Source organism: Hyperoodon ampullatus (assembly GCF_949752795.1).
Source record: "Hyperoodon ampullatus genome assembly, chromosome: 1".
Lineage (NCBI taxonomy): Eukaryota > Metazoa > Chordata > Mammalia > Artiodactyla > Ziphiidae > Hyperoodon > Hyperoodon ampullatus.
Genome location: NC_136914.1, coordinates 220596215 through 220623710, shown reverse-complemented (window position 1 = coordinate 220623710; position 27496 = coordinate 220596215). Strand labels below are relative to the sequence as shown.

At 54.8% G+C, this 27496-nt stretch overlaps 1 protein-coding gene across 1 annotated transcript in view; it reads right to left on the bottom strand.

The window, feature by feature from the left end:
* Positions 1 to 27496, bottom strand: part of LOC307058602 (scavenger receptor cysteine-rich domain-containing protein DMBT1-like) — a gene marked incomplete at both ends in the record, with an annotated part of 48849 nt that overhangs the window by 11886 nt on the left and 9467 nt on the right. Inside the window, 11 exons of the mRNA XM_079712130.1 lie at positions 838 to 864; positions 1996 to 2397; positions 3813 to 4188; positions 5830 to 6201; positions 8651 to 9022; positions 11481 to 11852; positions 14314 to 14709; positions 17147 to 17524; positions 19980 to 20323; positions 22833 to 23156; positions 25630 to 26041. Of these exons, the coding sequence (XP_079568256.1) occupies positions 838 to 864; positions 1996 to 2397; positions 3813 to 4188; positions 5830 to 6201; positions 8651 to 9022; positions 11481 to 11852; positions 14314 to 14709; positions 17147 to 17524; positions 19980 to 20323; positions 22833 to 23156; positions 25630 to 26041 (3775 nt within the window). The remainder of the gene's footprint in view (positions 1 to 837; positions 865 to 1995; positions 2398 to 3812; positions 4189 to 5829; positions 6202 to 8650; positions 9023 to 11480; positions 11853 to 14313; positions 14710 to 17146; positions 17525 to 19979; positions 20324 to 22832; positions 23157 to 25629; positions 26042 to 27496) is intronic.

The window sequence follows — 27496 nt, the reverse complement described above, 5'->3', positions numbered from 1 at the left end:
AAGGGCAAAGAGGAGCCTAAAGAGAGGCCCAGCCCTCCTGGGGCTGGGACATCAGCTGCAGGCGATGCCACGTGCCAGGAAAGGCAGAAGAGGCAAACTCTTTGGAGAACGAGCACCATGACTGCAGCTCGGGGACCAGCAGCCAAGGCTGGGGAGAAGAAATCCACGCCCTCTCGGTCAGGTGGAAAAATATGATAGTTACTCTGAGTGGTTGGAGTGGATGGGTGCCACCGATCAAGAAAGAAAATGAAGTGATTTTAGGATACTGCTGGATCATTTTTTAATTCCATGGTCATCAGTTTGATGGAGAAAATAAATCCTTTTCCTTGCTGCAGGACTTCTCAGAGCCTTGACTATTCCAATTTACACTGTGGCTGGCCAGAAAGGGTCGGAGTATGGAGCATTCCCAACATATTTAGCACCAGATATTTTCTCTGTATCATAAAGATATTTGAGGGATTGCTCTCAACGTGAAGCATTCTTTAACAGACAAACGTTTGTAGGAGTGTTCCTTGGCCATGTTTCTAGCACGGTCACAGTTCTCTATGGAATGACTAGGAGTTATTTTCATTGGAAACAACGAGAAAACCAAACCTCTTCCCCCACAGCGTCTCTGAACGAGCACTGGCAGCAAGCGGTGGCAGGAGACCAGAGGGGCCCTCCAGCCAGAGGTGAGTAACAGCCATAGTTTGGGGGACTCAGCTTATCACTAAAACAGCTTCCAGAGTCCTCAGAGGGAAAGCACTCCATAGGAGGAGGCTGCACTTCTCCTCCTTCTGGACACCTGAGAGGGGAGAATTCTGGAGAGGAGTCTTGGGTTGGGCTGCAGTGACTCACCTGGGGTAGTGTAGTTGATTTCTGCGCCTGCAAGAAAGAGGAAACATGATCAGCCTCAGCACCCAGTATGTGCTGAAACACACCCATCAGGTTCCTGAGAGAGAGATGCTGAGTGCCTGGCCCCTACCCTCCAGGGCGTGAGAAGGGCACCATGGGAGTTGTCCAGGAGAGCTGAAGAGCAAACCTCAAAATCATACATCAGGCTCCACAATGAAAATGGTTTGTAGGGAATTTGTTTTTGCAACCTGTATTCACCCTTCTCTGCCCTGGTGGTCCACTAAGGAAGGTGCTACACCAGACCCAAGACATTCAGGGACCAAGGTATATGGGTGATACATTCAGGGAAACTGCCCATCCTTCAGGGAAGTTCAGAGTGAGGGGATCCCAGCACAAACAGCCCTTTTCTGGAAAAAAACGCACTAAAATAGAAGCTCAATGACTTGGAAGCCAAGCTGAGAAGATAAAACTGGCAGCCGAGTGGTGCCCACAGTTGTGAGAGTTCAAACTGCTGTGGAACTGCTCTACAGTCAGCCAGACCGAAGGGTCCAGGCAGCCCAACATCGCTTATTTCCAACGTCACGGTCATCAGCTCTGTGTCTAGAGGACTGACTGGACCCAAACCAGTCAAAAGCCTCACAGCATTTATGGACGCACTGAGGGAGCAAGAATGAGGTGTCCAGTTACAGGTCCAAATCCCGTGTGACATCTGTCCGGCTCGACCATAGGTGATGAGAAGGCTGTGCCTGGCAGGCCACACAGGGGCCACAGTCCTGCACACGGCAGACCTGGCACCCAGACAGTGCATCCCAGTTCCCTGGAGGGGCTACTGTCCAGGACTCAGGAACCAAACCCTCGGCCACCTGCACTCCTAGGCCATGACCTCCATTCACAGGCCTCGTGACCGAACTAGCCTCTTTTGCCTCTGCCTTGTACTGTGGCATGGAGAAAAAAGGCTTCAAGTCACTTTCAGTTTGGTTCTTTGTTCTCATTCACCAGCTACATGGCTGGCAACTTGGCATAAAGCTCATACTAATTCTTAGCAGAGAGACAAGGTGATTTAAGGAATCGAGAAATGTAGAAAATGCTCTGAGAGGAGATCAGAGTGTCAGAAGGAAACCACAGCCCCAGAGAGGGACACCCAGCTTATTTGAGACCAACCTGAGCAGACAACACTGGCGTCCTCGCTATGTCCACAGTTGTGTGTGTTCCAGCCACTGTGAGGGCAGCTCCACAGGTATCTCTCATGCCCCGAGCAGCCCACGTCATCCAGGACGATCGGCCCTGAGCCCTGACCATACCGGGCACTTCCTGGGGCCGACGTGGCCCGGCCACAGCCCAGCTGCCTGCAGACCACGTCGGCGTCGTTGATGTCCCAGCTGTCGTCACACACGGTGCCCCAGGAGCCTCGGTACAGGACTTCCACCCGGCCCTGACACCTGTCACCTCCATTCACCAGCCTCAGGGCCAATCCTGATTCAGGTCCTGGAAGGAGACAGGAAAATGCACTCTCCTGTGTCTTCCGAAGGAACAGGTCGTGTGGACTGAACGAGATTGAGAATCCTTCCAGGGAAAGACTTCTGAGTTCAAGGTAATGTTCTCCTTCCGGAGGACCTGACTGAGCCTGGTCATCATCATTTATCCCCATGGGGCTGTTTGATAGAACCCTTGGCTGTAGACTGAGCTACGCATGTTCTCTGGTGGGTTCCCCACAAGGCCCAGCAATTGAGTGGCTGATCCCATCCTTGAGAAGGAGGTGGGAAGAAGCGAAGCCCATAGCCTGAATCCCCAGGGACCACTGGGATGAACTTGAGCCCCTGCAGCAGGAGCCCACCAGAAACAGCTTCCCAGACCCCGCCAAGGAGCCACCTGCAGATGTTCACTCCCACCTGGGAACCACCCCCCCATGAGGCCCAAGGTTATTCTGAAGACTACTTTTCTGCTGAGCACTCACTCATGTCATTCTCAAACCCCAAACTTATGCTGAGTCTTGAACAAGCCATGCACCCCCTGAAAATCATCAGAGCACATGGACATGTCTAGGGACAAGGCGTCTATTGGTAGCAGGCTGTTCAGAGTCCCTCTAGGGCTCGTGGGGCTCCTGGTTGGTGTCTGTGCAGGTGAGTGGGGAGGGAGGGGACACCCCGGAGTCAAGAGGCAGCAGGCCTCACCTGGCAGGAGCGTGGACTGAGGCCCGGAAGCTGGGAGAGAGAGAAGGCAGATCAGACACCTTGCACAGAAGGGGCACCACAGGGGCAAAGGGGGAAGACGCTGAGCAGGTGAGACGCTCAGTCCATGCCTGCGCCCTGCCACGCGGGGTGGGACCTCTGCCGTCCTCACCCCCCAAAGATGCTCCTCCTGAGAGGTCCAGGCAGCCCAGCATCCCTTATTTCCAATGTCAAGGGGGATTAGCTCTGTGTCTAGATGACCAAGTGGACCCAAACCGGTCATCAGCGTCACAGGATTTATGGGCTCACTGAGGCAGCAAGACTGAGGGGTCCAGGTCAAAGTCCAAATCCCGTGTGAGATCTGTCCAGCCCGACTGTAGGTGAAGACAAGTTTGTGACCGGCAGCAACCCAGGGACGACTGCCCTACACATGGCAGACCTGGTGCCCAGACAGTGTATCCTAGTTCCCTGGAGGGGCTACCGATCAGGACTCAGGAACCAAACTCTGGGCCACCCACACTCCTAGGCCATGACCTCCATTCAGAGACCTCATGACAGAACTAGTCTCTTTTCCCTCTGCCTTGCACTGTGGCATGGAGAAAAAAGGCTTCAAGTCACTTTCAGTTTGGTTCTTTGCTCCAATTCACCAGCTACATACCTGGCAGCTTGTCAAAAAGCTCATACTAACTCTTAGCAGAGAGACAAGGTGATTTAAGGAAGCGAGAAATTAAAAATGCTATAAAAGGGAATGAGAATGTCAAAAGGAAACGACACCCACAGAGATGAACACCTATGTTATTTTAGACCAACCTGCGCAGATGACACTGGCGTCCTCACTGTGTCTACAGTTGTGTGTGTTCCAGGGGCTGTGAGGGCAGCTCCACAGGTATCTCTCGTGCCCCGAGCAGCCCACGTCATCCAGGACGATCGGCCCTGAGCCCTGACCGTACTGGGCATTTCCTGGGGCCGACATGGCCCAGCCACAGCCCAGCTGCCTGCAAACCACATTGGCGTCATTGGTGTCCCAGCTGTCGTCACACACGGTGCCCCAGGAACCTTGGTACAGGACCTCCACTCGGCCCTGACACCTGTCACCTCCATTCACCAGCCTCAGGGCCAATCCTGATTCAGTTCCTGGAAGGAGACGGGAAAATGCACTCTCCTGTGTCTTCCAAAAGAACAGGTCCTGAGGACCGAACGAGATTCAGAATCCTTCCAGGGAAAGACTTCTGAGTTCAAGGTAATGTTTTCCTTATGGACGACCTGACTGAGCCTGGTCATCATCATTTATCCCCACGGGGCTGTTTGATACAACCCTTGGCTGTGGACTGAGCTACGCATGTTCTCTGATGGGTTCCCCACAAGGCCCAGCTATTCAGTGGCTGATCCCAGCCTTGGGAAGGAGGTGGGAAGAGGGGAAGCCCACAGCCTGAATCCCCAGGGACCACTGAGATGAACTTGAGCCCCTGCAGCAGGAGCCCACCAGAGACAGCTTCCCAGACCCCGCCACGGAGCCACCTTCAGATATTCACTCACACATGGGAACCCCCTCCATCAGGCCCAAGTTTATTCTAAAAATTACTTTTCACTGAGCACTCACTCATGTCATTCTCAAACCCCAAACTTATGCTGAGTCTTGAACAAGCCATGCACCCCCTGAAAATCATCAGAGCACATGGACATGCTTAGGGACAAAGTGTCTATTGGTAGCAGGCTGTTCAGAGTCCCTCCAGGGCTCCTGGGGCTCCTGGATGGTGTCTGTGCAGGTGAGTGGGGAGGGAGGGGACACCCCAGAGTCAAGAGGCAGCAGGACTCACCTGGCAGGAGCGTGGACTGCGGCCTGGCACCTGGGAGACAGAGAAGGCAGATCAGAGACCTTGCACAGAAGGGGCACCACAGGGGCAAAGGGGGAAGACGCTGAGCAGGTGAGACGCTCAGTCCATGCCTGTGCCCTGCCACGCGGGGTGGGACCTCTGCCATCCTCACCCCCCAAAGATGCTCCTCCTGAGAGGTCCAGGCACCCAAGCATCCGTTATTTCCAATGTCAAGGTGAATACCTCTGTGTCTAGATGACCAAGTGGACCCAAACCAGTCATCAGCCTCACAGCATTTATGGGCTCACTGAGGAAGCAAGACTGAGGGGTCCAGCTCCAGGTCCGAATCTCGTGTGAGGTTTGTCAGCCTCGGCTGTAGGTGGTGACAAGGCTGTGCCTGGCAGGCCACACAGGGGTCACTGCCCTGCACACGACAGCCCTGGTGCCCAGACAGTGCATCCCAGTTCCCTGGAGTGGCTACCGTCCAGGCCTCAGGAACCAAACCCTGGGCCACCTGCAGTCCTAGACCATGACCTCCATTCACAGACCTCGTGACAGAACTAGCCTGTTTTTTTTTTTCTTTGGCAGCATGTGGGCCTCTCAGTACTGTGGCCTCCTCCGTTGCGGAGCAACAGGCTCTGGACGCGCAGGCTCAGCGGCCATGGGTCACGGGCCCAGACGCTCCGTGGCATGTGGGATCTTCCCGGACTGGGACACGAACCCAGGTCCCCTGCATCGGCAGGCAGACTCCCAACCACTGCGCCACTGGGGAAGCTCAGAACTAGCCTCTTTTGCCTCTGGCTTGCACTGTGACACGGAGAAAAAAGGCTTCAAGTCACTTTCAGTTTGGTTCTTTGTTCTCATTCACCAGCTACACGCCTGACAGCTTGTCAAAAAGCTCACACTAATTCTTAGCAAAGAGACAAGGTGATTTAAGGAAGCGAGAAATGTAGAAAATGCTCTGAGAGGGGATCAGAGTGTCAGAAGGAAACCACACCCCCAGAGAGGGACACCCAGCTTATTTGAGACCAACCTGAGCAGACGACACTGGCGTCCTCGCTATGTCCACAGTTGTGTGTGTTCCAGCCACTGTGAGGGCAGCTCCACAGGTAGCTCTCGTGCCCCATGCAGCGCACATCGTCCAGGACGATCGGCCCAGAGCCCTGACCGTACTGGGCACTTCCTGGTGCTGACGTGGCCCAGCCACAGCCCAGCTGCCTGCAGACCACGTCGGCGTCATTGGTGTCCCAGCTGTCGTCACACACGGTGCCCCAGGAGCCTCGGTACAGGACTTCCACCCGGCCCTGACACCTGTGACTTCCATTCACCAGCCTCAGGGCCAATCCTGATTCAGTTCCTGGAAGGAGACGGGAAAATGCACTCTCCTGTGTTTTCCGAAGGAACAGGTCCTGAGGACCGAACGAGATTCAGAATCCTTCCAGGGGAAAGACTTCTGAGTTCAAGGTAATGTCTTCCTTACGGATGACCTGACTGAGCCTGGTAATCATCATTTATCCTCACGGGGATGTTTGATACAACCCTCGGCTGTGGACTGAGCTATGCTTGTTCTCTGATGGGTTCCCCACAAGGCCCAGCAATTCAGTGGCTGATCCCAGCCTTGGGAAGGAGGTGGGAAGAGGGGAAGCCTGAATCCCCAGGGACCACTGGGATGAACTTGAGCTCCTGCAGCATGAGCCCACCAGAGACAGCTTCCCAGACCCCGCCAAGGAGCCTCCTTCGGAAGTTCATTCCCACATGGGCACCCACTCATCCAGGACAAAAGTTATACTAAAAACTACTTTTCGGTGCGCACTAACTCATGTCATTTTCAAACCCCAAACTTATGCTGACTCTTGAACAAGGCGTGCACCCACTGAAAATCATCAGAGCACATGGACATGCTTAGGGACAAGGCATCTATTGGTAGCAGGCTGTTCAGAGTCCTTCCACGGCTTGCTGGCTGAAGAGCTAGAAAAAAACCAGACTCTCTCCCCTCCTGGGCTGTAGACCTGTGGCTAACAACTGCCCCTTGGCAGGAAGCAAGCTGACAGTGAAGTTTATAAACATTAGAAAATAGAGGTAATAAAAGTGCAGGGGAGAAGCTGTACTGGAACTTCTGGATCCAACTCTACCTGAAGACCATCCTACCACTGACCTATGGAAGTCATTGCGTCCCCCACCCCCACCCCCAACTCAAGAGAGTGTCAGTTGGGATCCTATCACTTGGCAACAAAAGCATTCTGAGTAACGTATGCCACAAGTGGGAGGTGAAGGTTCTCCATAACTCTGGCACGCGAAAGGAACCCTCCACAGTAGATGAGGCGCTGAGCTCAGAGGCTCAAACCAAGAGTCAGGAATTGCACCCAGGCCTGAGGAGTGGAGTGTTTTGCAGGACCCAAGCCATGCTTACCGTCGGCAGGAGTTGTGGGCGTCCACCAGCCTGAAGGGAAAACACAGCAGGATTAGAGAGAAGGTGTCTACAGTCAGGGTTGCTCTAGTGACCTGTCACTCACATCAGGGAAAGTGGGGTCTGAGAACCTCCACTGCCTGGGGGAGGAAGAGGCCTTTTCTGAGAGCTGGCCGTGAGCCAGATCAGGCCCTCAACTGTCCACGGCATGGCGATGAGGCGCAACACTCCAGAGGAGCGATTAGCACGCTCTCCTGACTGAGGGCTCCCTGGTGAAAGTATCCCTTTTGGACTCCGCGCGGGGTGGGGGTGGGACCTGAAACAGCCCGGTTCTCCCCGCACACATAACTCTCGGTCTAGACAATGCTTTCAAGCATTGTTGAGCGCAGGACAGGCCTCCTTGTCACCCAAAGCTCTGGGGAGACACTGTGTAGCCACAATGTCCTTAAATCTCTGAGCCAGACCCGAGGATCCTTGTGCTATGGCTCCTCTGGGAGCGTCTGCTCCCTCTAAAGTGACCAGGGCAGGTACTGAGAGGTGGCAAACGTCCACTCGCCCCCCCTGGGGCTCCTGGTTGGAGTCTGTGGAGGTGAGTGGGGAGGGAGGGATCACCCCGGAGTCGAGAGGCAGCAGGACTCACCTGGCAGGAGCGTGGACTGGGGCCTGGCAGCTGGGAGAGAGAGAAGGCAGATCAGACACCTTGCACAGAAGGGGCACCACAGGGGCAAAGGGGGTCGACGCTGAGCAGGTGAGACGCTCAGTCCATGCCTGCGCCCTGCCACGCGGGGTGGGACCTCTGCCGTCCTCAGCCCCCCAGAGATGCTCCTCCTGAGAGGTCCAGGCAGCCCAGCATCCCTTATTTCCAATGTCAAGGGGATTAGCTCTGTGTCTAGATGACCGAGTGGACCCAAACCAGTCATCAGCGTCACAGGATTTATGGGCTCACTGAGGCAGCAAGACTGAGGGGTCCAGTTCAAAGTCCAAATCCCGTGTGAGATCTGTCAGGCTCAACTCTAGGTGGTGACAAGGCTGTGCCTGGCAGGCCACACAGGGGTCACTGCCCTGCACACGGCCGATCTGGTACCCAGACAGTGTATCCCAGTTCCCTGGAGGGGCTACTGTCCAGGACTCGGGAACCAGACCCTGGGCCACCTGCAGTCCTCTGCCATGACCTCCATTCACAGACATCGTGACCGAACTAGCCTCTTTTGCCTCTGGCTTGCACTGTGGCATGGAGAAAAAGGCTTTAAGTCACTTTCAGTTTGGTTCTTTGTTCTTATTCACCAGCTACATGCCTGGCAGCTTGTCAAAAGCTCATACTAATTCTTAGCAGACAGACAAGGTGATTTAAGGAAGCGAGGAATGTAAAAATGCTATAAAAGTGATTCAGAATGTCAGAAGGAAACGACACCCCCAGAGAGGGACACCCAGCTTATGTGAGACCAACCTGAGCAGACGACACTGGCGTCCTCGCTATGTCCACAGTTGTGTGTGTTCCAGGGGCTGTGAGGGCAGCTCCACAGGTAGCTCTCATGCCCCGAGCAGCCCACGTCATCCAGGACGATCGGCCCTGAGCCCTGACCGTACCGGGCATTTCCTGGGGCCGATATGGCCCATCCACAGCTCAGCTGCCTGCAGACCACGTTGGCGTCGTTGGTGTCCCAGCTGTCGTCACACACGGTGCCCCAGGAACCTTGGTACAGGACCTCCACCCGGCCCTGACACCTGTCACCTCCATTCACCAGCCTCAGGGCCAATCCTGATTCAGTTCCTGGAAGGAGACGGGAAAATGCACTCTCCTGTGTCTTCCAGAGGAAGAGGTCCCGAGGACCGAACGAGATTCAGAATCCTTCCAGGGAAAGACTTCTGAGTTCAAGGTAATGTTCTCCTTCCGGAGGACCTGACTGAGCCTGGTCATCATCATTTATCCCCACGGGGCTGTTTGATACAACCCTTGGCTGTGGACTGAGCTACACTTTTTCTCTGATGGGTTCCCCACAAGGCCCAGCAATTCGGTGGCTGATCCCAGCCTTGGGAAGGAGGTGGGAAGAGGGGAAGCCCACAGCCTGAATCCCCAGGGACCACTGGGATGAACTTGAGCCCCTGCAGCAGGAGCCCACCAGAGACAGCTTCCCAGACCCCACCAAGGAGCCACCTTCAGATGTTCACTCCCACATGGGCACCCACTCCATCAGGACCAAGGTTATACTAAAAACTACTTTTCGGTGCGCACTAACTCATGTCATTTTCAAACCCCACACTTATGCTGACTCTTGAAGAAGCCGTGCACCCACTGAAAATCATCAGAGCAAACGGACATGCTTAGGGACAAGGCATCTATTGGTAGCAGGCTGTTCAGAGTCCTTCCACGGCTTGCTGGCTGAAGAGCTAGAAAAAAACCAGACTCTCTCCCCTCCTGGGGTGTAGACCTGTGGCTAACAACTGCCCCCTGGCAGGAAGCAAGCTGACAGTGAAGTTTATAAACATTAGAAAATAGAGGTAATAAAAGTGCGGGGGAGAAGCTGTACTGGAACTTCTGGATCCAGCTCTACCTGAAGACCATCCTACCACTGACCTATGGAAGTCATTGCGTCCCCCACCCCCACCCCCAACTCAAGAGAGTGTCAGTTGGGATCCTATCGCTTGGCAACAAAAGCATTCTGAGTAACGTATGCCACAAGTGGGAGGTGAAGGTTCTCCATAACTCTGGCACGCGAAAGGAACCCTCCACAGCAGATGAGGCGCTGAGCTCAGAGGCTCAAACCAAGAGTCAGGAATTGCACCCAGGCCTGAGGAGTGGAGTGTTTTGCAGGACCCAAGCCATGCTTACCGTCGGCAGGAGTTGTGGGCGTCCACCAGCCTGAAGGGAAAACACAGCAGGATTAGAGAGAAGGTGTCTACAGTCAGGGTTGCTCTAGTGACCTGTCACTCACATCAGGGAAAGTGGGGTCTGAGAACCTCCACTGCCTGGGGGAGGAAGAGGCCTTTTCTGAGAGCTGGCCGTGAGCCAGATCAGGCCCTCAACTGTCCACGGCATGGTGATGAGGCGCAACACTCCAGAGGAGCGATTAGCACGCTCTCCTGACTGAGGGCTCCCTGGTGAAAGTATCCCTTTTGGACTCCGCGCGGGGTGGGGGTGGGACCTGAAACAGCCCGGTTCTCCCCGCACACATAACTCTCGGTCTAGACAATGCTTTCAAGCATTGTTGAGCGCAGGACAGGCCTCCTTGTCACCCAAAGCTCTGGGGAGACACTGTGTAGTAGCCACAATGTCCTTAAATCTCTGAGCCAGACCCAAGGATCCTTCTGCTATGGCTCCTCTGGAAGTGTCTGCTCGCTCTAAAGTGACCAGGGCAGGTACTGAGAGGTGGCAAACGTCCACTCGCCCCCCCTGGGGCTCCTGGTTGGAGTCTGTGGAGGTGAGTGGGGAGGGAGGGATCACCCCGGAGTCGAGAGGCAGCAGGACTCACCTGGCAGGAGCGTGGACTGGGGCCTGGCAGCTGGGAGAGAGAGAAGGCAGATCAGACACCTTGCACAGAAGGGGCACCACAGGGGCAAAGGGGGTCGACGCTGAGCAGGTGAGACGCTCAGTCCATGCCTGCGCCCTGCCACGCGGGGTGGGACCTCTGCCGTCCTCAGCCCCCCAGAGATGCTCCTCCTGAGAGGTCCAGGCAGCCCAGCATCCCTTATTTCCAATGTCAAGGGGATTAGCTCTGTGTCTAGATGACCGAGTGGACCCAAACCAGTCATCAGCGTCACAGGATTTATGGGCTCACTGAGGCAGCAAGACTGAGGGGTCCAGTTCAAAGTCCAAATCCCGTGTGAGATCTGTCAGGCTCAACTCTAGGTGGTGACAAGGCTGTGCCTGGCAGGCCACACAGGGGTCACTGCCCTGCACACGGCCGATCTGGTACCCAGACAGTGTATCCCAGTTCCCTGGAGGGGCTACTGTCCAGGACTCGGGAACCAAACCCTGGGCCACCTGCAGTCCTCTGCCATGACCTCCATTCACAGACATCGTGACCGAACTAGCCTCTTTTGCCTCTGGCTTGCACTGTGGCATGGAGAAAAAGGCTTTAAGTCACTTTCAGTTTGGTTCTTTGTTCTTATTCACCAGCTACATGCCTGGCAGCTTGTCAAAAGCTCATACTAATTCTTAGCAGACAGACAAGGTGATTTAAGGAAGCGAGGAATGTAAAAATGCTATAAAAGTGATTCAGAATGTCAGAAGGAAACGACACCCCCAGAGAGGGACACCCAGCTTATGTGAGACCAACCTGAGCAGACGACACTGGCGTCCTCGCTATGTCCACAGTTGTGTGTGTTCCAGGGGCTGTGAGGGCAGCTCCACAGGTAGCTCTCATGCCCCGAGCAGCCCACGTCATCCAGGACGATCGGCCCTGAGCCCTGACCGTACCGGGCATTTCCTGGGGCCGATATGGCCCATCCACAGCTCAGCTGCCTGCAGACCACGTTGGCGTCGTTGGTGTCCCAGCTGTCGTCACACACGGTGCCCCAGGAACCTTGGTACAGGACCTCCACCCGGCCCTGACACCTGTCACCTCCATTCACCAGCCTCAGGGCCAATCCTGATTCAGTTCCTGGAAGGAGACGGGAAAATGCACTCTCCTGTGTCTTCCAGAGGAAGAGGTCCTGAGGACCGAACGAGATTCAGAATCCTTCCAGGGAAAGACTTCTGAGTTCAAGGTAATGTTCTCCTTCCGGCAGGCATGACTGAGCCTGGTCATCATCATTTAGCCCCACGGGGCTCTTTGATACGACCCTTGGCTGTGGACTGAGCTACACTTTTTCTCTGATGGGTTCCCCACAAGGCCCAGCAATTCGGTGGCTGATCCCAGCCTTGGGAAGGAGGTGGGAAGAGGGGAAGCCCACAGCCTGAATCCCCAGGGACCACTGGGATGAACTCGAGCCCCTGCAGCAGGAGCCCACCAGAGACAGCTTCCCAGACCCCGCCAAGGAGCCACCTTCAGATGTTCACTCCCACATGGGCACCCACTCCATCAGGACCAAGGTTATACTAAAAACTACTTTTCGGTGCGCACTAACTCATGTCATTTTAAAACCCCAAACTTATGCTGACTCTTGAAGAAGCCGTGCACCTCCTGAAAATCATCAGAGCACATGGACATGCTTAGGGGCAAGGCATCTATTGGTAGCAGGCTGTTCAGAGTCCTTCCACGGCTTGCTGGCTGAAGAGCTAGAAAAAAACCAGACTCTCTCCCCTCCTGGGCTGTAGACCTGTGGCTAACAACTGCCCCTTGGCAGGAAGCAAGCTGACAGTGAAGTTTATAAACATTAGAAAATAGAGGTAATAAAAGTGCAGGGGAGAAGCTGTACTGGAACTTCTGGATCCAACTCTACCTGAAGACCATCCTACCACTGACCTATGGAAGTCATTGCGTCCCCCACCCCCACCCCCAACTCAAGAGAGTGTCAGTTGGGATCCTATCGCTTGGCAACAAAAGCATTCTGAGTAACGTATGCCACAAGTGGGAGGTGAAGGTTCTCCATAACTCTGGCACGCGAAAGGAACCCTCCACAGTAGATGAGGCGCTGAGCTCAGAGGCTCAAACCAAGAGTCAGGAATTGCACCCAGGCCTGAGGAGTGGAGTGTTTTGCAGGACCCAAGCCATGCTTACCGTCGGCAGGAGTTGTGGGCGTCCACCAGCCTGAAGGGAAAACACAGCAGGATTAGAGAGAAGGTGTCTACAGTCAGGGTTGCTCTAGTGACCTGTCACTCACATCAGGGAAAGTGGGGTCTGAGAACCTCCACTGCCTGGGGGAGGAAGAGGCCTTTTCTGAGAGCTGGCCGTGAGCCAGATCAGGCCCTCAACCGTCCACGACATGGCGATGAGGCGCAACAACACTCCAGAGGAGCGATTAGCACGCTCTCCTGACTGAGGGCTCCCTGGTGAAAGTATCCCTTTTGGACTCCGCGCGGGGTGGGGGTGGGACCTGAAACAGCCCGGTTCTCCCCGCACACATAACTCTCGGTCTAGACAATGCTTTCAAGCATTGTTGAGCGCAGGACAGGCCTCCTTGTCACCCAAAGCTCTGGGGAGACACTGTGTAGTAGCCACAATGTCCTTAAATCTCTGAGCCAGACCCAAGGATCCTTCTGCTATGGCTCCTCTGGAAGTGTCTGCTCCCTCTAAAGTGACCAGGGCAGGTACTGAGAGGTGGCAAACGTCCACTTGCCCCGCCTCGGGCTCCTGGTTGGAGTCTGTGGAGGTGAGTGGGGAGGGAGGGATCACCCCGGAGTCGAGAGGCAGCAGGACTCACCTGGCAGGAGCGTGGACTGGGGCCTGGCAGCTGGGAGAGAGAGAAGGCAGATCAGACACCTTGCACAGAAGGGGCACCACAGGGGCAAAGGGGGTCGACGCTGAGCAGGTGAGACGCTCAGTCCATGCCTGCGCCCTGCCACGCGGGGTGGGACCTCTGCCGTCCTCAGCCCCCCAGAGATGCTCCTCCTGAGAGGTCCAGGCAGCCCAGCATCCCTTATTTCCAATGTCAAGGGGATTAGCTCTGTGTCTAGATGACCGAGTGGACCCAAACCAGTCATCAGCGTCACAGGATTTATGGGCTCACTGAGGCAGCAAGACTGAGGGGTCCAGTTCAAAGTCCAAATCCCGTGTGAGATCTGTCAGGCTCAACTCTAGGTGGTGACAAGGCTGTGCCTGGCAGGCCACACAGGGGTCACTGCCCTGCACACGGCCGATCTGGTACCCAGACAGTGTATCCCAGTTCCCTGGAGGGGCTACTGTCCAGGACTCGGGAACCAGACCCTGGGCCACCTGCAGTCCTCTGCCATGACCTCCATTCACAGACATCGTGACCGAACTAGCCTCTTTTGCCTCTGGCTTGCACTGTGGCATGGAGAAAAAGGCTTTAAGTCACTTTCAGTTTGGTTCTTTGTTCTTATTCACCAGCTACATGCCTGGCAGCTTGTCAAAAGCTCATACTAATTCTTAGCAGACAGACAAGGTGATTTAAGGAAGCGAGGAATGTAAAAATGCTATAAAAGTGATTCAGAATGTCAGAAGGAAACGACACCCCCAGAGAGGGACACCCAGCTTATGTGAGACCAACCTGAGCAGACGACACTGGCGTCCTCGCTATGTCCACAGTTGTGTGTGTTCCAGGGGCTGTGAGGGCAGCTCCACAGGTAGCTCTCATGCCCCGAGCAGCCCACGTCATCCAGGACGATCGGCCCTGAGCCCTGACCGTACCGGGCATTTCCTGGGGCCGATATGGCCCATCCACAGCTCAGCTGCCTGCAGACCACGTTGGCGTCGTTGGTGTCCCAGCTGTCGTCACACACGGTGCCCCAGGAACCTTGGTACAGGACCTCCACCCGGCCCTGACACCTGTCACCTCCATTCACCAGCCTCAGGGCCAATCCTGATTCAGTTCCTGGAAGGAGACGGGAAAATGCACTCTCCTGTGTCTTCCAGAGGAAGAGGTCCTGAGGACCGAACGAGATTCAGAATCCTTCCAGGGAAAGACTTCTGAGTTCAAGGTAATGTTCTCCTTCCGGCAGGCATGACTGAGCCTGGTCATCATCATTTAGCCCCACGGGGCTGTTTGATACGACCCTTGGCTGTGGACTGAGTTACACTTTTTCTCTGATGGGTTCCCCACAAGGCCCAGCAATTCGGTGGCTGATCCCAGCCTTGGGAAGGAGGTGGGAAGAGGGGAAGCCCACAGCCTGAATCCCCAGGGACCACTGGGATGAACTCGAGCCCCTGCAGCAGGAGCCCACCAGAGACAGCTTCCCAGACCCCGCCAAGGAGCCACCTTCAGATGTTCACTCCCACATGGGCACCCACTCCATCAGGACCAAGGTTATACTAAAAACTACTTTTCGGTGCGCACTAACTCATGTCATTTTAAAACCCCAAACTTATGCTGACTCTTGAAGAAGCCGTGCACCTCCTGAAAATCATCAGAGCACATGGACATGCTTAGGGGCAAGGCATCTATTGGTAGCAGGCTGTTCAGAGTCCTTCCACGGCTTGCTGGCTGAAGAGCTAGAAAAAAACCAGACTCTCTCCCCTCCTGGGCTGTAGACCTGTGGCTAACAACTGCCCCTTGGCAGGAAGCAAGCTGACAGTGAAGTTTATAAACATTAGAAAATAGAGGTAATAAAAGTGCAGGGGAGAAGCTGTACTGGAACTTCTGGATCCAACTCTACCTGAAGACCATCCTACCACTGACCTATGGAAGTCATTGCGTCCCCCACCCCCACCCCCAACTCAAGAGAGTGTCAGTTGGGATCCTATCGCTTGGCAACAAAAGCATTCTGAGTAACGTATGCCACAAGTGGGAGGTGAAGGTTCTCCATAACTCTGGCACGCGAAAGGAACCCTCCACAGTAGATGAGGCGCTGAGCTCAGAGGCTCAAACCAAGAGTCAGGAATTGCACCCAGGCCTGAGGAGTGGAGTGTTTTGCAGGACCCAAGCCATGCTTACCGTCGGCAGGAGTTGTGGGCGTCCACCAGCCTGAAGGGAAAACACAGCAGGATTAGAGAGAAGGTGTCTACAGTCAGGGTTGCTCTAGTGACCTGTCACTCACATCAGGGAAAGTGGGGTCTGAGAACCTCCACTGCCTGGGGGAGGAAGAGGCCTTTTCTGAGAGCTGGCCGTGAGCCAGATCAGGCCCTCAACTGTCCACGGCATGGCGATGAGGCGCAACAACACTCCAGAGGAGCGATTAGCACGCTCTCCTGACTGAGGGCTCCCTGGTGAAAGTATCCCTTTTGGACTCCGCGCGGGGTGGGGGTGGGACCTGAAACAGCCCGGTTCTCCCCGCACACATAACTCTCGGTCTAGACAATGCTTTCAAGCATTGTTGAGCGCAGGACAGGCCTCCTTGTCACCCAAAGCTCTGGGGAGACACTGTGTAGTAGCCACAGTGTCCTTAAATCTCTGAGCCAGACCCAAGGATCCTTCTGCTATGGCTCCTCTGGAAGTGTCTGCTCGCTCTAAAGTGACCAGGGCAGGTACTGAGAGGTGGCAAACGTCCACTCGCCCCCCCTGGGGCTCCTGGTTGGAGTCTGTGGAGGTGAGTGGGGAGGGAGGGATCACCCCGGAGTCGAGAGGCAGCAGGACTCACCTGGCAGGAGCGTGGACTGGGGCCTGGCAGCTGGGAGAGAGAGAAGGCAGATCAGACACCTTGCACAGAAGGGGCACCACAGGGGCAAAGGGGGTCGACGCTGAGCAGGTGAGACGCTCAGTCCATGCCTGCGCCCTGCCACGCGGGGTGGGACCTCTGCCGTCCTCAGCCCCCCAGAGATGCTCCTCCTGAGAGGTCCAGGCAGCCCAGCATCCCTTATTTCCAATGTCAAGGGGATTAGCTCTGTGTCTAGATGACCGAGTGGACCCAAACCAGTCATCAGCGTCACAGGATTTATGGGCTCACTGAGGCAGCAAGACTGAGGGGTCCAGTTCAAAGTCCAAATCCCGTGTGAGATCTGTCAGGCTCAACTCTAGGTGGTGACAAGGCTGTGCCTGGCAGGCCACACAGGGGTCACTGCCCTGCACACGGCCGATCTGGTACCCAGACAGTGTATCCCAGTTCCCTGGAGGGGCTACTGTCCAGGACTCGGGAACCAGACCCTGGGCCACCTGCAGTCCTCTGCCATGACCTCCATTCACAGACATCGTGACCGAACTAGCCTCTTTTGCCTCTGGCTTGCACTGTGGCATGGAGAAAAAGGCTTTAAGTCACTTTCAGTTTGGTTCTTTGTTCTTATTCACCAGCTACATGCCTGGCAGCTTGTCAAAAGCTCATACTAATTCTTAGCAGACAGACAAGGTGATTTAAGGAAGCGAGGAATGTAAAAATGCTATAAAAGTGATTCAGAATGTCAGAAGGAAACGACACCCCCAGAGAGGGACACCCAGCTTATGTGAGACCAACCTGAGCAGACGACACTGGCGTCCTCGCTATGTCCACAGTTGTGTGTGTTCCAGGGGCTGTGAGGGCAGCTCCACAGGTAGCTCTCATGCCCCGAGCAGCCCACGTCATCCAGGACGATCGGCCCTGAGCCCTGACCGTACCGGGCATTTCCTGGGGCCGATATGGCCCATCCACAGCTCAGCTGCCTGCAGACCACGTTGGCGTCGTTGGTGTCCCAGCTGTCGTCACACACGGTGCCCCAGGAACCTTGGTACAGGACCTCCACCCGGCCCTGACACCTGTCACCTCCATTCACCAGCCTCAGGGCCAATCCTGATTCAGTTCCTGGAAGGAGACGGGAAAATGCACTCTCCTGTGTCTTCCAGAGGAAGAGGTCCTGAGGACCGAACGAGATTCAGAATCCTTCCAGGGAAAGACTTCTGAGTTCAAGGTAATGTTCTCCTTCCGGCAGGCATGACTGAGCCTGGTCATCATCATTTAGCCCCACGGGGCTGTTTGATACGACCCTTGGCTGTGGACTGAGCTACACTTTTTCTCTGATGGGTTCCCCACAAGGCCCAGCAATTCGGTGGCTGATCCCAGCCTTGGGAAGGAGGTGGGAAGAGGGGAAGCCCACAGCCTGAATCCCCAGGGACCACTGGGATGAACTCGAGCCCCTGCAGCAGGAGCCCACCAGAGACAGCTTCCCAGACCCCGCCAAGGAGCCACCTTCAGATGTTCACTCCCACATGGGCACCCACTCCATCAGGACCAAGGTTATACTAAAAACTACTTTTCGGTGCGCACTAACTCATGTCATTTTAAAACCCCAAACTTATGCTGACTCTTGAAGAAGCCGTGCACCTCCTGAAAATCATCAGAGCACATGGACATGCTTAGGGGCAAGGCATCTATTGGTAGCAGGCTGTTCAGAGTCCTTCCACGGCTTGCTGGCTGAAGAGCTAGAAAAAAACCAGACTCTCTCCCCTCCTGGGCTGTAGACCTGTGGCTAACAACTGCCCCTTGGCAGGAAGCAAGCTGACAGTGAAGTTTATAAACATTAGAAAATAGAGGTAATAAAAGTGCAGGGGAGAAGCTGTACTGGAACTTCTGGATCCAACTCTACCTGAAGACCATCCTACCACTGACCTATGGAAGTCATTGCGTCCCCCACCCCCACCCCCAACTCAAGAGAGTGTCAGTTGGGATCCTATCGCTTGGCAACAAAAGCATTCTGAGTAACGTATGCCACAAGTGGGAGGTGAAGGTTCTCCATAACTCTGGCACGCGAAAGGAACCCTCCACAGTAGATGAGGCGCTGAGCTCAGAGGCTCAAACCAAGAGTCAGGAATTGCACCCAGGCCTGAGGAGTGGAGTGTTTTGCAGGACCCAAGCCATGCTTACCGTCGGCAGGAGTTGTGGGCGTCCACCAGCCTGAAGGGAAAACACAGCAGGATTAGAGAGAAGGTGTCTACAGTCAGGGTTGCTCTAGTGACCTGTCACTCACATCAGGGAAAGTGGGGTCTGAGAACCTCCACTGCCTGGGGGAGGAAGAGGCCTTTTCTGAGAGCTGGCCGTGAGCCAGATCAGGCCCTCAACCGTCCACGGCATGGCGATGAGGCGCAACAACACTCCAGAGGAGCGATTAGCACGCTCTCCTGACTGAGGGCTCCCTGGTGAAAGTATCCCTTTTGGACTCCGCGCGGGGTGGGGGTGGGACCTGAAACAGCCCGGTTCTCCCCGCACACATAACTCTCGGTCTAGACAATGCTTTCAAGCATTGTTGAGCGCAGGACAGGCCTCCTTGTCACCCAAAGCTCTGGGGAGACACTGTGTAGTAGCCACAATGTCCTTAAATCTCTGAGCCAGACCCAAGGATCCTTCTGCTATGGCTCCTCTGGAAGTGTCTGCTCCCTCTAAAGTGACCAGGGCAGGTACTGAGAGGTGGCAAACGTCCACTTGCCCCGCCTCGGGCTCCTGGTTGGAGTCTGTGGAGGTGAGTGGGGAGGGAGGGATCACCCCGGAGTCGAGAGGCAGCAGGACTCACCTGGCAGGAGCGTGGACTGGGGCCTGGCAGCTGGGAGAGAGAGAAGGCAGATCAGACACCTTGCACAGAAGGGGCACCACAGGGGCAAAGGGGGTCGACGCTGAGCAGGTGAGACGCTCAGTCCATGCCTGCGCCCTGCCACGCGGGGTGGGACCTCTGCCGTCCTCAGCCCCCCAGAGATGCTCCTCCTGAGAGGTCCAGGCAGCCCAGCATCCCTTATTTCCAATGTCAAGGGGATTAGCTCTGTGTCTAGATGACCGAGTGGACCCAAACCAGTCATCAGCGTCACAGGATTTATGGGCTCACTGAGGCAGCAAGACTGAGGGGTCCAGTTCAAAGTCCAAATCCCGTGTGAGATCTGTCAGGCTCAACTCTAGGTGGTGACAAGGCTGTGCCTGGCAGGCCACACAGGGGTCACTGCCCTGCACACGGCCGATCTGGTACCCAGACAGTGTATCCCAGTTCCCTGGAGGGGCTACTGTCCAGGACTCGGGAACCAGACCCTGGGCCACCTGCAGTCCTCTGCCATGACCTCCATTCACAGACATCGTGACCGAACTAGCCTCTTTTGCCTCTGGCTTGCACTGTGGCATGGAGAAAAAGGCTTTAAGTCACTTTCAGTTTGGTTCTTTGTTCTTATTCACCAGCTACATGCCTGGCAGCTTGTCAAAAGCTCATACTAATTCTTAGCAGACAGACAAGGTGATTTAAGGAAGCGAGGAATGTAAAAATGCTATAAAAGTGATTCAGAATGTCAGAAGGAAACGACACCCCCAGAGAGGGACACCCAGCTTATGTGAGACCAACCTGAGCAGACGACACTGGCGTCCTCGCTATGTCCACAGTTGTGTGTGTTCCAGGGGCTGTGAGGGCAGCTCCACAGGTAGCTCTCATGCCCCGAGCAGCCCACGTCATCCAGGACGATCGGCCCTGAGCCCTGACCGTACCGGGCATTTCCTGGGGCCGATATGGCCCATCCACAGCTCAGCTGCCTGCAGACCACGTTGGCGTCGTTGGTGTCCCAGCTGTCGTCACACACGGTGCCCCAGGAACCTTGGTACAGGACCTCCACCCGGCCCTGACACCTGTCACCTCCATTCACCAGCCTCAGGGCCAATCCTGATTCAGTTCCTGGAAGGAGACGGGAAAATGCACTCTCCTGTGTCTTCCAGAGGAAGAGGTCCTGAGGACCGAACGAGATTCAGAATCCTTCCAGGGAAAGACTTCTGAGTTCAAGGTAATGTTCTCCTTCCGGCAGGCATGACTGAGCCTGGTCATCATCATTTAGCCCCACGGGGCTGTTTGATACGACCCTTGGCTGTGGACTGAGTTACACTTTTTCTCTGATGGGTTCCCCACAAGGCCCAGCAATTCGGTGGCTGATCCCAGCCTTGGGAAGGAGGTGGGAAGAGGGGAAGCCCACAGCCTGAATCCCCAGGGACCACTGGGATGAACTCGAGCCCCTGCAGCAGGAGCCCACCAGAGACAGCTTCCCAGACCCCGCCAAGGAGCCACCTTCAGATGTTCACTCCCACATGGGCACCCACTCCATCAGGACCAAGGTTATACTAAAAACTACTTTTCGGTGCGCACTAACTCATGTCATTTTAAAACCCCAAACTTATGCTGACTCTTGAAGAAGCCGTGCACCTCCTGAAAATCATCAGAGCACATGGACATGCTTAGGGGCAAGGCATCTATTGGTAGCAGGCTGTTCAGAGTCCTTCCACGGCTTGCTGGCTGAAGAGCTAGAAAAAAACCAGACTCTCTCCCCTCCTGGGCTGTAGACCTGTGGCTAACAACTGCCCCTTGGCAGGAAGCAAGCTGACAGTGAAGTTTATAAACATTAGAAAATAGAGGTAATAAAAGTGCAGGGGAGAAGCTGTACTGGAACTTCTGGATCCAACTCTACCTGAAGACCATCCTACCACTGACCTATGGAAGTCATTGCGTCCCCCACCCCCACCCCCAACTCAAGAGAGTGTCAGTTGGGATCCTATCGCTTGGCAACAAAAGCATTCTGAGTAACGTATGCCACAAGTGGGAGGTGAAGGTTCTCCATAACTCTGGCACGCGAAAGGAACCCTCCACAGTAGATGAGGCGCTGAGCTCAGAGGCTCAAACCAAGAGTCAGGAATTGCACCCAGGCCTGAGGAGTGGAGTGTTTTGCAGGACCCAAGCCATGCTTACCGTCGGCAGGAGTTGTGGGCGTCCACCAGCCTGAAGGGAAAACACAGCAGGATTAGAGAGAAGGTGTCTACAGTCAGGGTTGCTCTAGTGACCTGTCACTCACATCAGGGAAAGTGGGGTCTGAGAACCTCCACTGCCTGGGGGAGGAAGAGGCCTTTTCTGAGAGCTGGCCGTGAGCCAGATCAGGCCCTCAACCGTCCACGGCATGGCGATGAGGCGCAACAACACTCCAGAGGAGCGATTAGCACGCTCTCCTGACTGAGGGCTCCCTGGTGAAAGTATCCCTTTTGGACTCCGCGCGGGGTGGGGGTGGGACCTGAAACAGCCCGGTTCTCCCCGCACACATAACTCTCGGTCTAGACAATGCTTTCAAGCATTGTTGAGCGCAGGACAGGCCTCCTTGTCACCCAAAGCTCTGGGGAGACACTGTGTAGTAGCCACAATGTCCTTAAATCTCTGAGCCAGACCCAAGGATCCTTCTGCTATGGCTCCTCTGGAAGTGTCTGCTCGCTCTAAAGTGACCAGGGCAGGTACTGAGAGGTGGCAAACGTCCACTTGCCCCGCCTCGGGCTCCTGGTTGGAGTCTGTGGAGGTGAGTGGGGAGGGAGGGATCACCCCGGAGTCGAGAGGCAGCAGGACTCACCTGGCAGGAGCGTGGACTGGGGCCTGGCAGCTGGGAGAGAGAGAAGGCAGATCAGACACCTTGCACAGAAGGGGCACCACAGGGGCAAAGGGGGTCGACGCTGAGCAGGTGAGACGCTCAGTCCATGCCTGCGCCCTGCCACGCGGGGTGGGACCTCTGCCGTCCTCAGCCCCCCAGAGATGCTCCTCCTGAGAGGTCCAGGCAGCCCAGCATCCCTTATTTCCAATGTCAAGGGGATTAGCTCTGTGTCTAGATGACCGAGTGGACCCAAACCAGTCATCAGCGTCACAGGATTTATGGGCTCACTGAGGCAGCAAGACTGAGGGGTCCAGTTCAAAGTCCAAATCCCGTGTGAGATCTGTCAGGCTCAACTCTAGGTGGTGACAAGGCTGTGCCTGGCAGGCCACACAGGGGTCACTGCCCTGCACACGGCCGATCTGGTACCCAGACAGTGTATCCCAGTTCCCTGGAGGGGCTACTGTCCAGGACTCGGGAACCAGACCCTGGGCCACCTGCAGTCCTCTGCCATGACCTCCATTCACAGACATCGTGACCGAACTAGCCTCTTTTGCCTCTGGCTTGCACTGTGGCATGGAGAAAAAGGCTTTAAGTCACTTTCAGTTTGGTTCTTTGTTCTTATTCACCAGCTACATGCCTGGCAGCTTGTCAAAAGCTCATACTAATTCTTAGCAGACAGACAAGGTGATTTAAGGAAGCGAGGAATGTAAAAATGCTATAAAAGTGATTCAGAATGTCAGAAGGAAACGACACCCCCAGAGAGGGACACCCAGCTTATGTGAGACCAACCTGAGCAGACGACACTGGCGTCCTCGCTATGTCCACAGTTGTGTGTGTTCCAGGGGCTGTGAGGGCAGCTCCACAGGTAGCTCTCATGCCCCGAGCAGCCCACGTCATCCAGGACGATCGGCCCTGAGCCCTGACCGTACCGGGCATTTCCTGGGGCCGATATGGCCCATCCACAGCTCAGCTGCCTGCAGACCACGTTGGCGTCGTTGGTGTCCCAGCTGTCGTCACACACGGTGCCCCAGGAACCTTGGTACAGGACCTCCACCCGGCCCTGACACCTGTCACCTCCATTCACCAGCCTCAGGGCCAATCCTGATTCAGTTCCTGGAAGGAGACGGGAAAATGCACTCTCCTGTGTCTTCCAGAGGAAGAGGTCCTGAGGACCGAACGAGATTCAGAATCCTTCCAGGGAAAGACTTCTGAGTTCAAGGTAATGTTCTCCTTCCGGCAGGCATGACTGAGCCTGGTCATCATCATTTAGCCCCACGGGGCTGTTTGATACAACCCTTGGCTGTGGACTGAGCTACACTTTTTCTCTGATGGGTTCCCCACAAGGCCCAGCAATTCGGTGGCTGATCCCAGCCTTGGGAAGGAGGTGGGAAGAGGGGAAGCCCACAGCCTGAATCCCCAGGGACCACTGGGATGAACTCGAGCCCCTGCAGCAGGAGCCCACCAGAGACAGCTTCCCAGACCCCGCCAAGGAGCCACCTTCAGATGTTCACTCCCACATGGGCACCCACTCCATCAGGACCAAGGTTATACTAAAAACTACTTTTCGGTGCGCACTAACTCATGTCATTTTAAAACCCCAAACTTATGCTGACTCTTGAAGAAGCCGTGCACCTCCTGAAAATCATCAGAGCACATGGACATGCTTAGGGGCAAGGCATCTATTGGTAGCAGGCTGTTCAGAGTCCTTCCACGGCTTGCTGGCTGAAGAGCTAGAAAAAAACCAGACTCTCTCCCCTCCTGGGCTGTAGACCTGTGGCTAACAACTGCCCCTTGGCAGGAAGCAAGCTGACAGTGAAGTTTATAAACATTAGAAAATAGAGGTAATAAAAGTGCAGGGGAGAAGCTGTACTGGAACTTCTGGATCCAACTCTACCTGAAGACCATCCTACCACTGACCTATGGAAGTCATTGCGTCCCCCACCCCCACCCCCAACTCAAGAGAGTGTCAGTTGGGATCCTATCGCTTGGCAACAAAAGCATTCTGAGTCACGTATGCCACAAGTGGGAGGTGAAGGTTCTCCATAACTCTGGCACGCGAAAGGAACCCTCCACAGTAGATGAGGCGCTGAGCTCAGAGGCTCAAACCAAGAGTCAGGAATTGCACCCAGGCCTGAGGAGTGGAGTGTTTTGCAGGACCCAAGCCATGCTTACCGTCGGCAGGAGTTGTGGGCGTCCACCAGCCTGAAGGGAAAACACAGCAGGATTAGAGAGAAGGTGTCTACAGTCAGGGTTGCTCTAGTGACCTGTCACTCACATCAGGGAAAGTGGGGTCTGAGAACCTCCACTGCCTGGGGGAGGAAGAGGCCTTTTCTGAGAGCTGGCCGTGAGCCAGATCAGGCCCTCAACCGTCCACGGCATGGCGATGAGGCGCAACAACACTCCAGAGGAGCGATTAGCACGCTCTCCTGACTGAGGGCTCCCTGGTGAAAGTATCCCTTTTGGACTCCGCGCGGGGTGGGGGTGGGACCTGAAACAGCCCGGTTCTCCCCGCACACATAACTCTCGGTCTAGACAATGCTTTCAAGCATTGTTGAGCGCAGGACAGGCCTCCTTGTCACCCAAAGCTCTGGGGAGACACTGTGTAGTAGCCACAATGTCCTTAAATCTCTGAGCCAGACCCAAGGATCCTTCTGCTATGGCTCCTCTGGGAGCGTCTGCTCGCTCTAGAGTGACCTGGGCAGGTACTGAGAGGTGGCAAACGTCCACTCGCCCCCCCTGGGGCTCCTGGTTGGAGTCTGTGGAGGTGAGTGGGGAGGGAGGGATCACCCCGGAGTCGAGAGGCAGCAGGACTCACCTGGCAGGAGCGTGGACTGGGGCCTGGCAGCTGGGAGAGAGAGAAGGCAGATCAGACACCTTGCACAGAAGGGGCACCACAGGGGCAAAGGGGGTCGACGCTGAGCAGGTGAGACGCTCAGTCCATGCCTGCGCCCTGCCACGCGGGGTGGGACCTCTGCCGTCCTCAGCCCCCCAGAGATGCTCCTCCTGAGAGGTCCAGGCAGCCCAGCATCCCTTATTTCCAATGTCAAGGGGATTAGCTCTGTGTCTAGATGACCGAGTGGACCCAAACCAGTCATCAGCGTCACAGGATTTATGGGCTCACTGAGGCAGCAAGACTGAGGGGTCCAGTTCAAAGTCCAAATCCCGTGTGAGATCTGTCAGGCTCAACTCTAGGTGGTGACAAGGCTGTGCCTGGCAGGCCACACAGGGGTCACTGCCCTGCACACGGCCGATCTGGTACCCAGACAGTGTATCCCAGTTCCCTGGAGGGGCTACTGTCCAGGACTCGGGAACCAGACCCTGGGCCACCTGCAGTCCTCTGCCATGACCTCCATTCACAGACATCGTGACTGAACTAGCCTCTTTTGCCTCTGGCTTGCACTGTGGCATGGAGAAAAAGGCTTTAAGTCACTTTCAGTTTGGTTCTTTGTTCTTATTCACCAGCTACATGCCTGGCAGCTTGTCAAAAGCTCATACTAATTCTTAGCAGACAGACAAGGTGATTTAAGGAAGCGAGGAATGTAAAAATGCTATAAAAGTGATTCAGAATGTCAGAAGGAAACGACACCCCCAGAGAGGGACACCCAGCTTATGTGAGACCAACCTGAGCAGACGACACTGGCGTCCTCGCTATGTCCACAGTTGTGTGTGTTCCAGGGGCTGTGAGGGCAGCTCCACAGGTAGCTCTCATGCCCCGAGCAGCCCACGTCATCCAGGACGATCGGCCCTGAGCCCTGACCGTACCGGGCATTTCCTGGGGCCGATATGGCCCATCCACAGCTCAGCTGCCTGCAGACCACGTTGGCGTCGTTGGTGTCCCAGCTGTCGTCACACACGGTGCCCCAGGAACCTTGGTACAGGACCTCCACCCGGCCCTGACACCTGTCACCTCCATTCACCAGCCTCAGGGCCAATCCTGATTCAGTTCCTGGAAGGAGACGGGAAAATGCACTCTCCTGTGTCTTCCAGAGGAAGAGGTCCTGAGGACCGAACGAGATTCAGAATCCTTCCAGGGAAAGACTTCTGAGTTCAAGGTAATGTTCTCCTTCCGGCAGGCATGACTGAGCCTGGTCATCATCATTTAGCCCCACGGGGCTGTTTGATACGACCCTTGGCTGTGGACTGAGCTACACTTTTTCTCTGATGGGTTCCCCACAAGGCCCAGCAATTCGGTGGCTGATCCCAGCCTTGGGAAGGAGGTGGGAAGAGGGGAAGCCCACAGCCTGAATCCCCAGGGACCACTGGGATGAACTCGAGCCCCTGCAGCAGGAGCCCACCAGAGACAGCTTCCCAGACCCTGCCAAGGAGCCACCTTCAGATGTTCACTCCCACATGGGCACCCACTCCATCAGGACCAAGGTTATACTAAAAACTACTTTTCGGTGCGCACTAACTCATGTCATTTTAAAACCCCAAACTTATGCTGACTCTTGAAGAAGCCGTGCACCTCCTGAAAATCATCAGAGCACATGGACATGCTTAGGGACAAGGCATCTATTGGTAGCAGGCTGTTCAGAGTCAGAAAGAATTACTTCTTTTTTCCTATGAATTGTCATTATTTAACTAAATCATGGTATATCCATACAGTCGAAAACTGTGCAGCCATTAAACTTTATGATGTAGAAATAATTTCAGTGCCATAAAAATCCTAACTTTAAGACCATCAAAAAAGTGTTTATTATATACTCAAGTGAAAAAGGATGTTATAAAACAGGGTAAAAACCATACTGTACGTTGTGTGTGTGTGTGCGTGCGCCCATATATATATATGGACTATACATCAGAATGCCAATGGCAATTACACATTCATCCACCCATTCATGTGTTCACTATTCTTTCTACTTATGGAATGCTGGACACAATGCTAGATAATAAGGATGCAATAATGAAAATAGTAGACATAATTCCCGCCCTCGGGAAGTGCAGTTTGGCAGAAAAGATACGTGTGATCTTCTGCAAACACACTTCTGATTGTGGAATTCCCTAGCTTAAAACATTTCAGCAGCTCCCACTGCCCTTAGCATAAAGGCAGGAGTTTTAATCTGCACACAAGCTCTGAAGGTTCTGGCCCTCCCTCACCCAGCTCTCCCACAATCCCTCCTGTTGCCACCTGTCACTCATTTGAAAAGCCAAGATCCTTTCCACGTAGACCATCAAAGCATTCTTTCTGGCTGGAAGGCATTTTATCAATGAACCTGCTTCTCCTGTAAGCCTCAGCAAAAGTGTCACTTCGTAAAGAACTTCCCTTAATCCCTTGAGCAAGTAAAGACTCTGCTAATATGCCTCCCTGCACACTGAACTTTCCCTGTGAAGCACCTGTCGCTGTAATTATATCATTAATTCGGTATTTGATATTTAATACCTGAGTGAGGAGATTAATATATCCTTTTCATTCTTCTGTAATTGTACAAACATTCTTAATGGTGATTTGACCA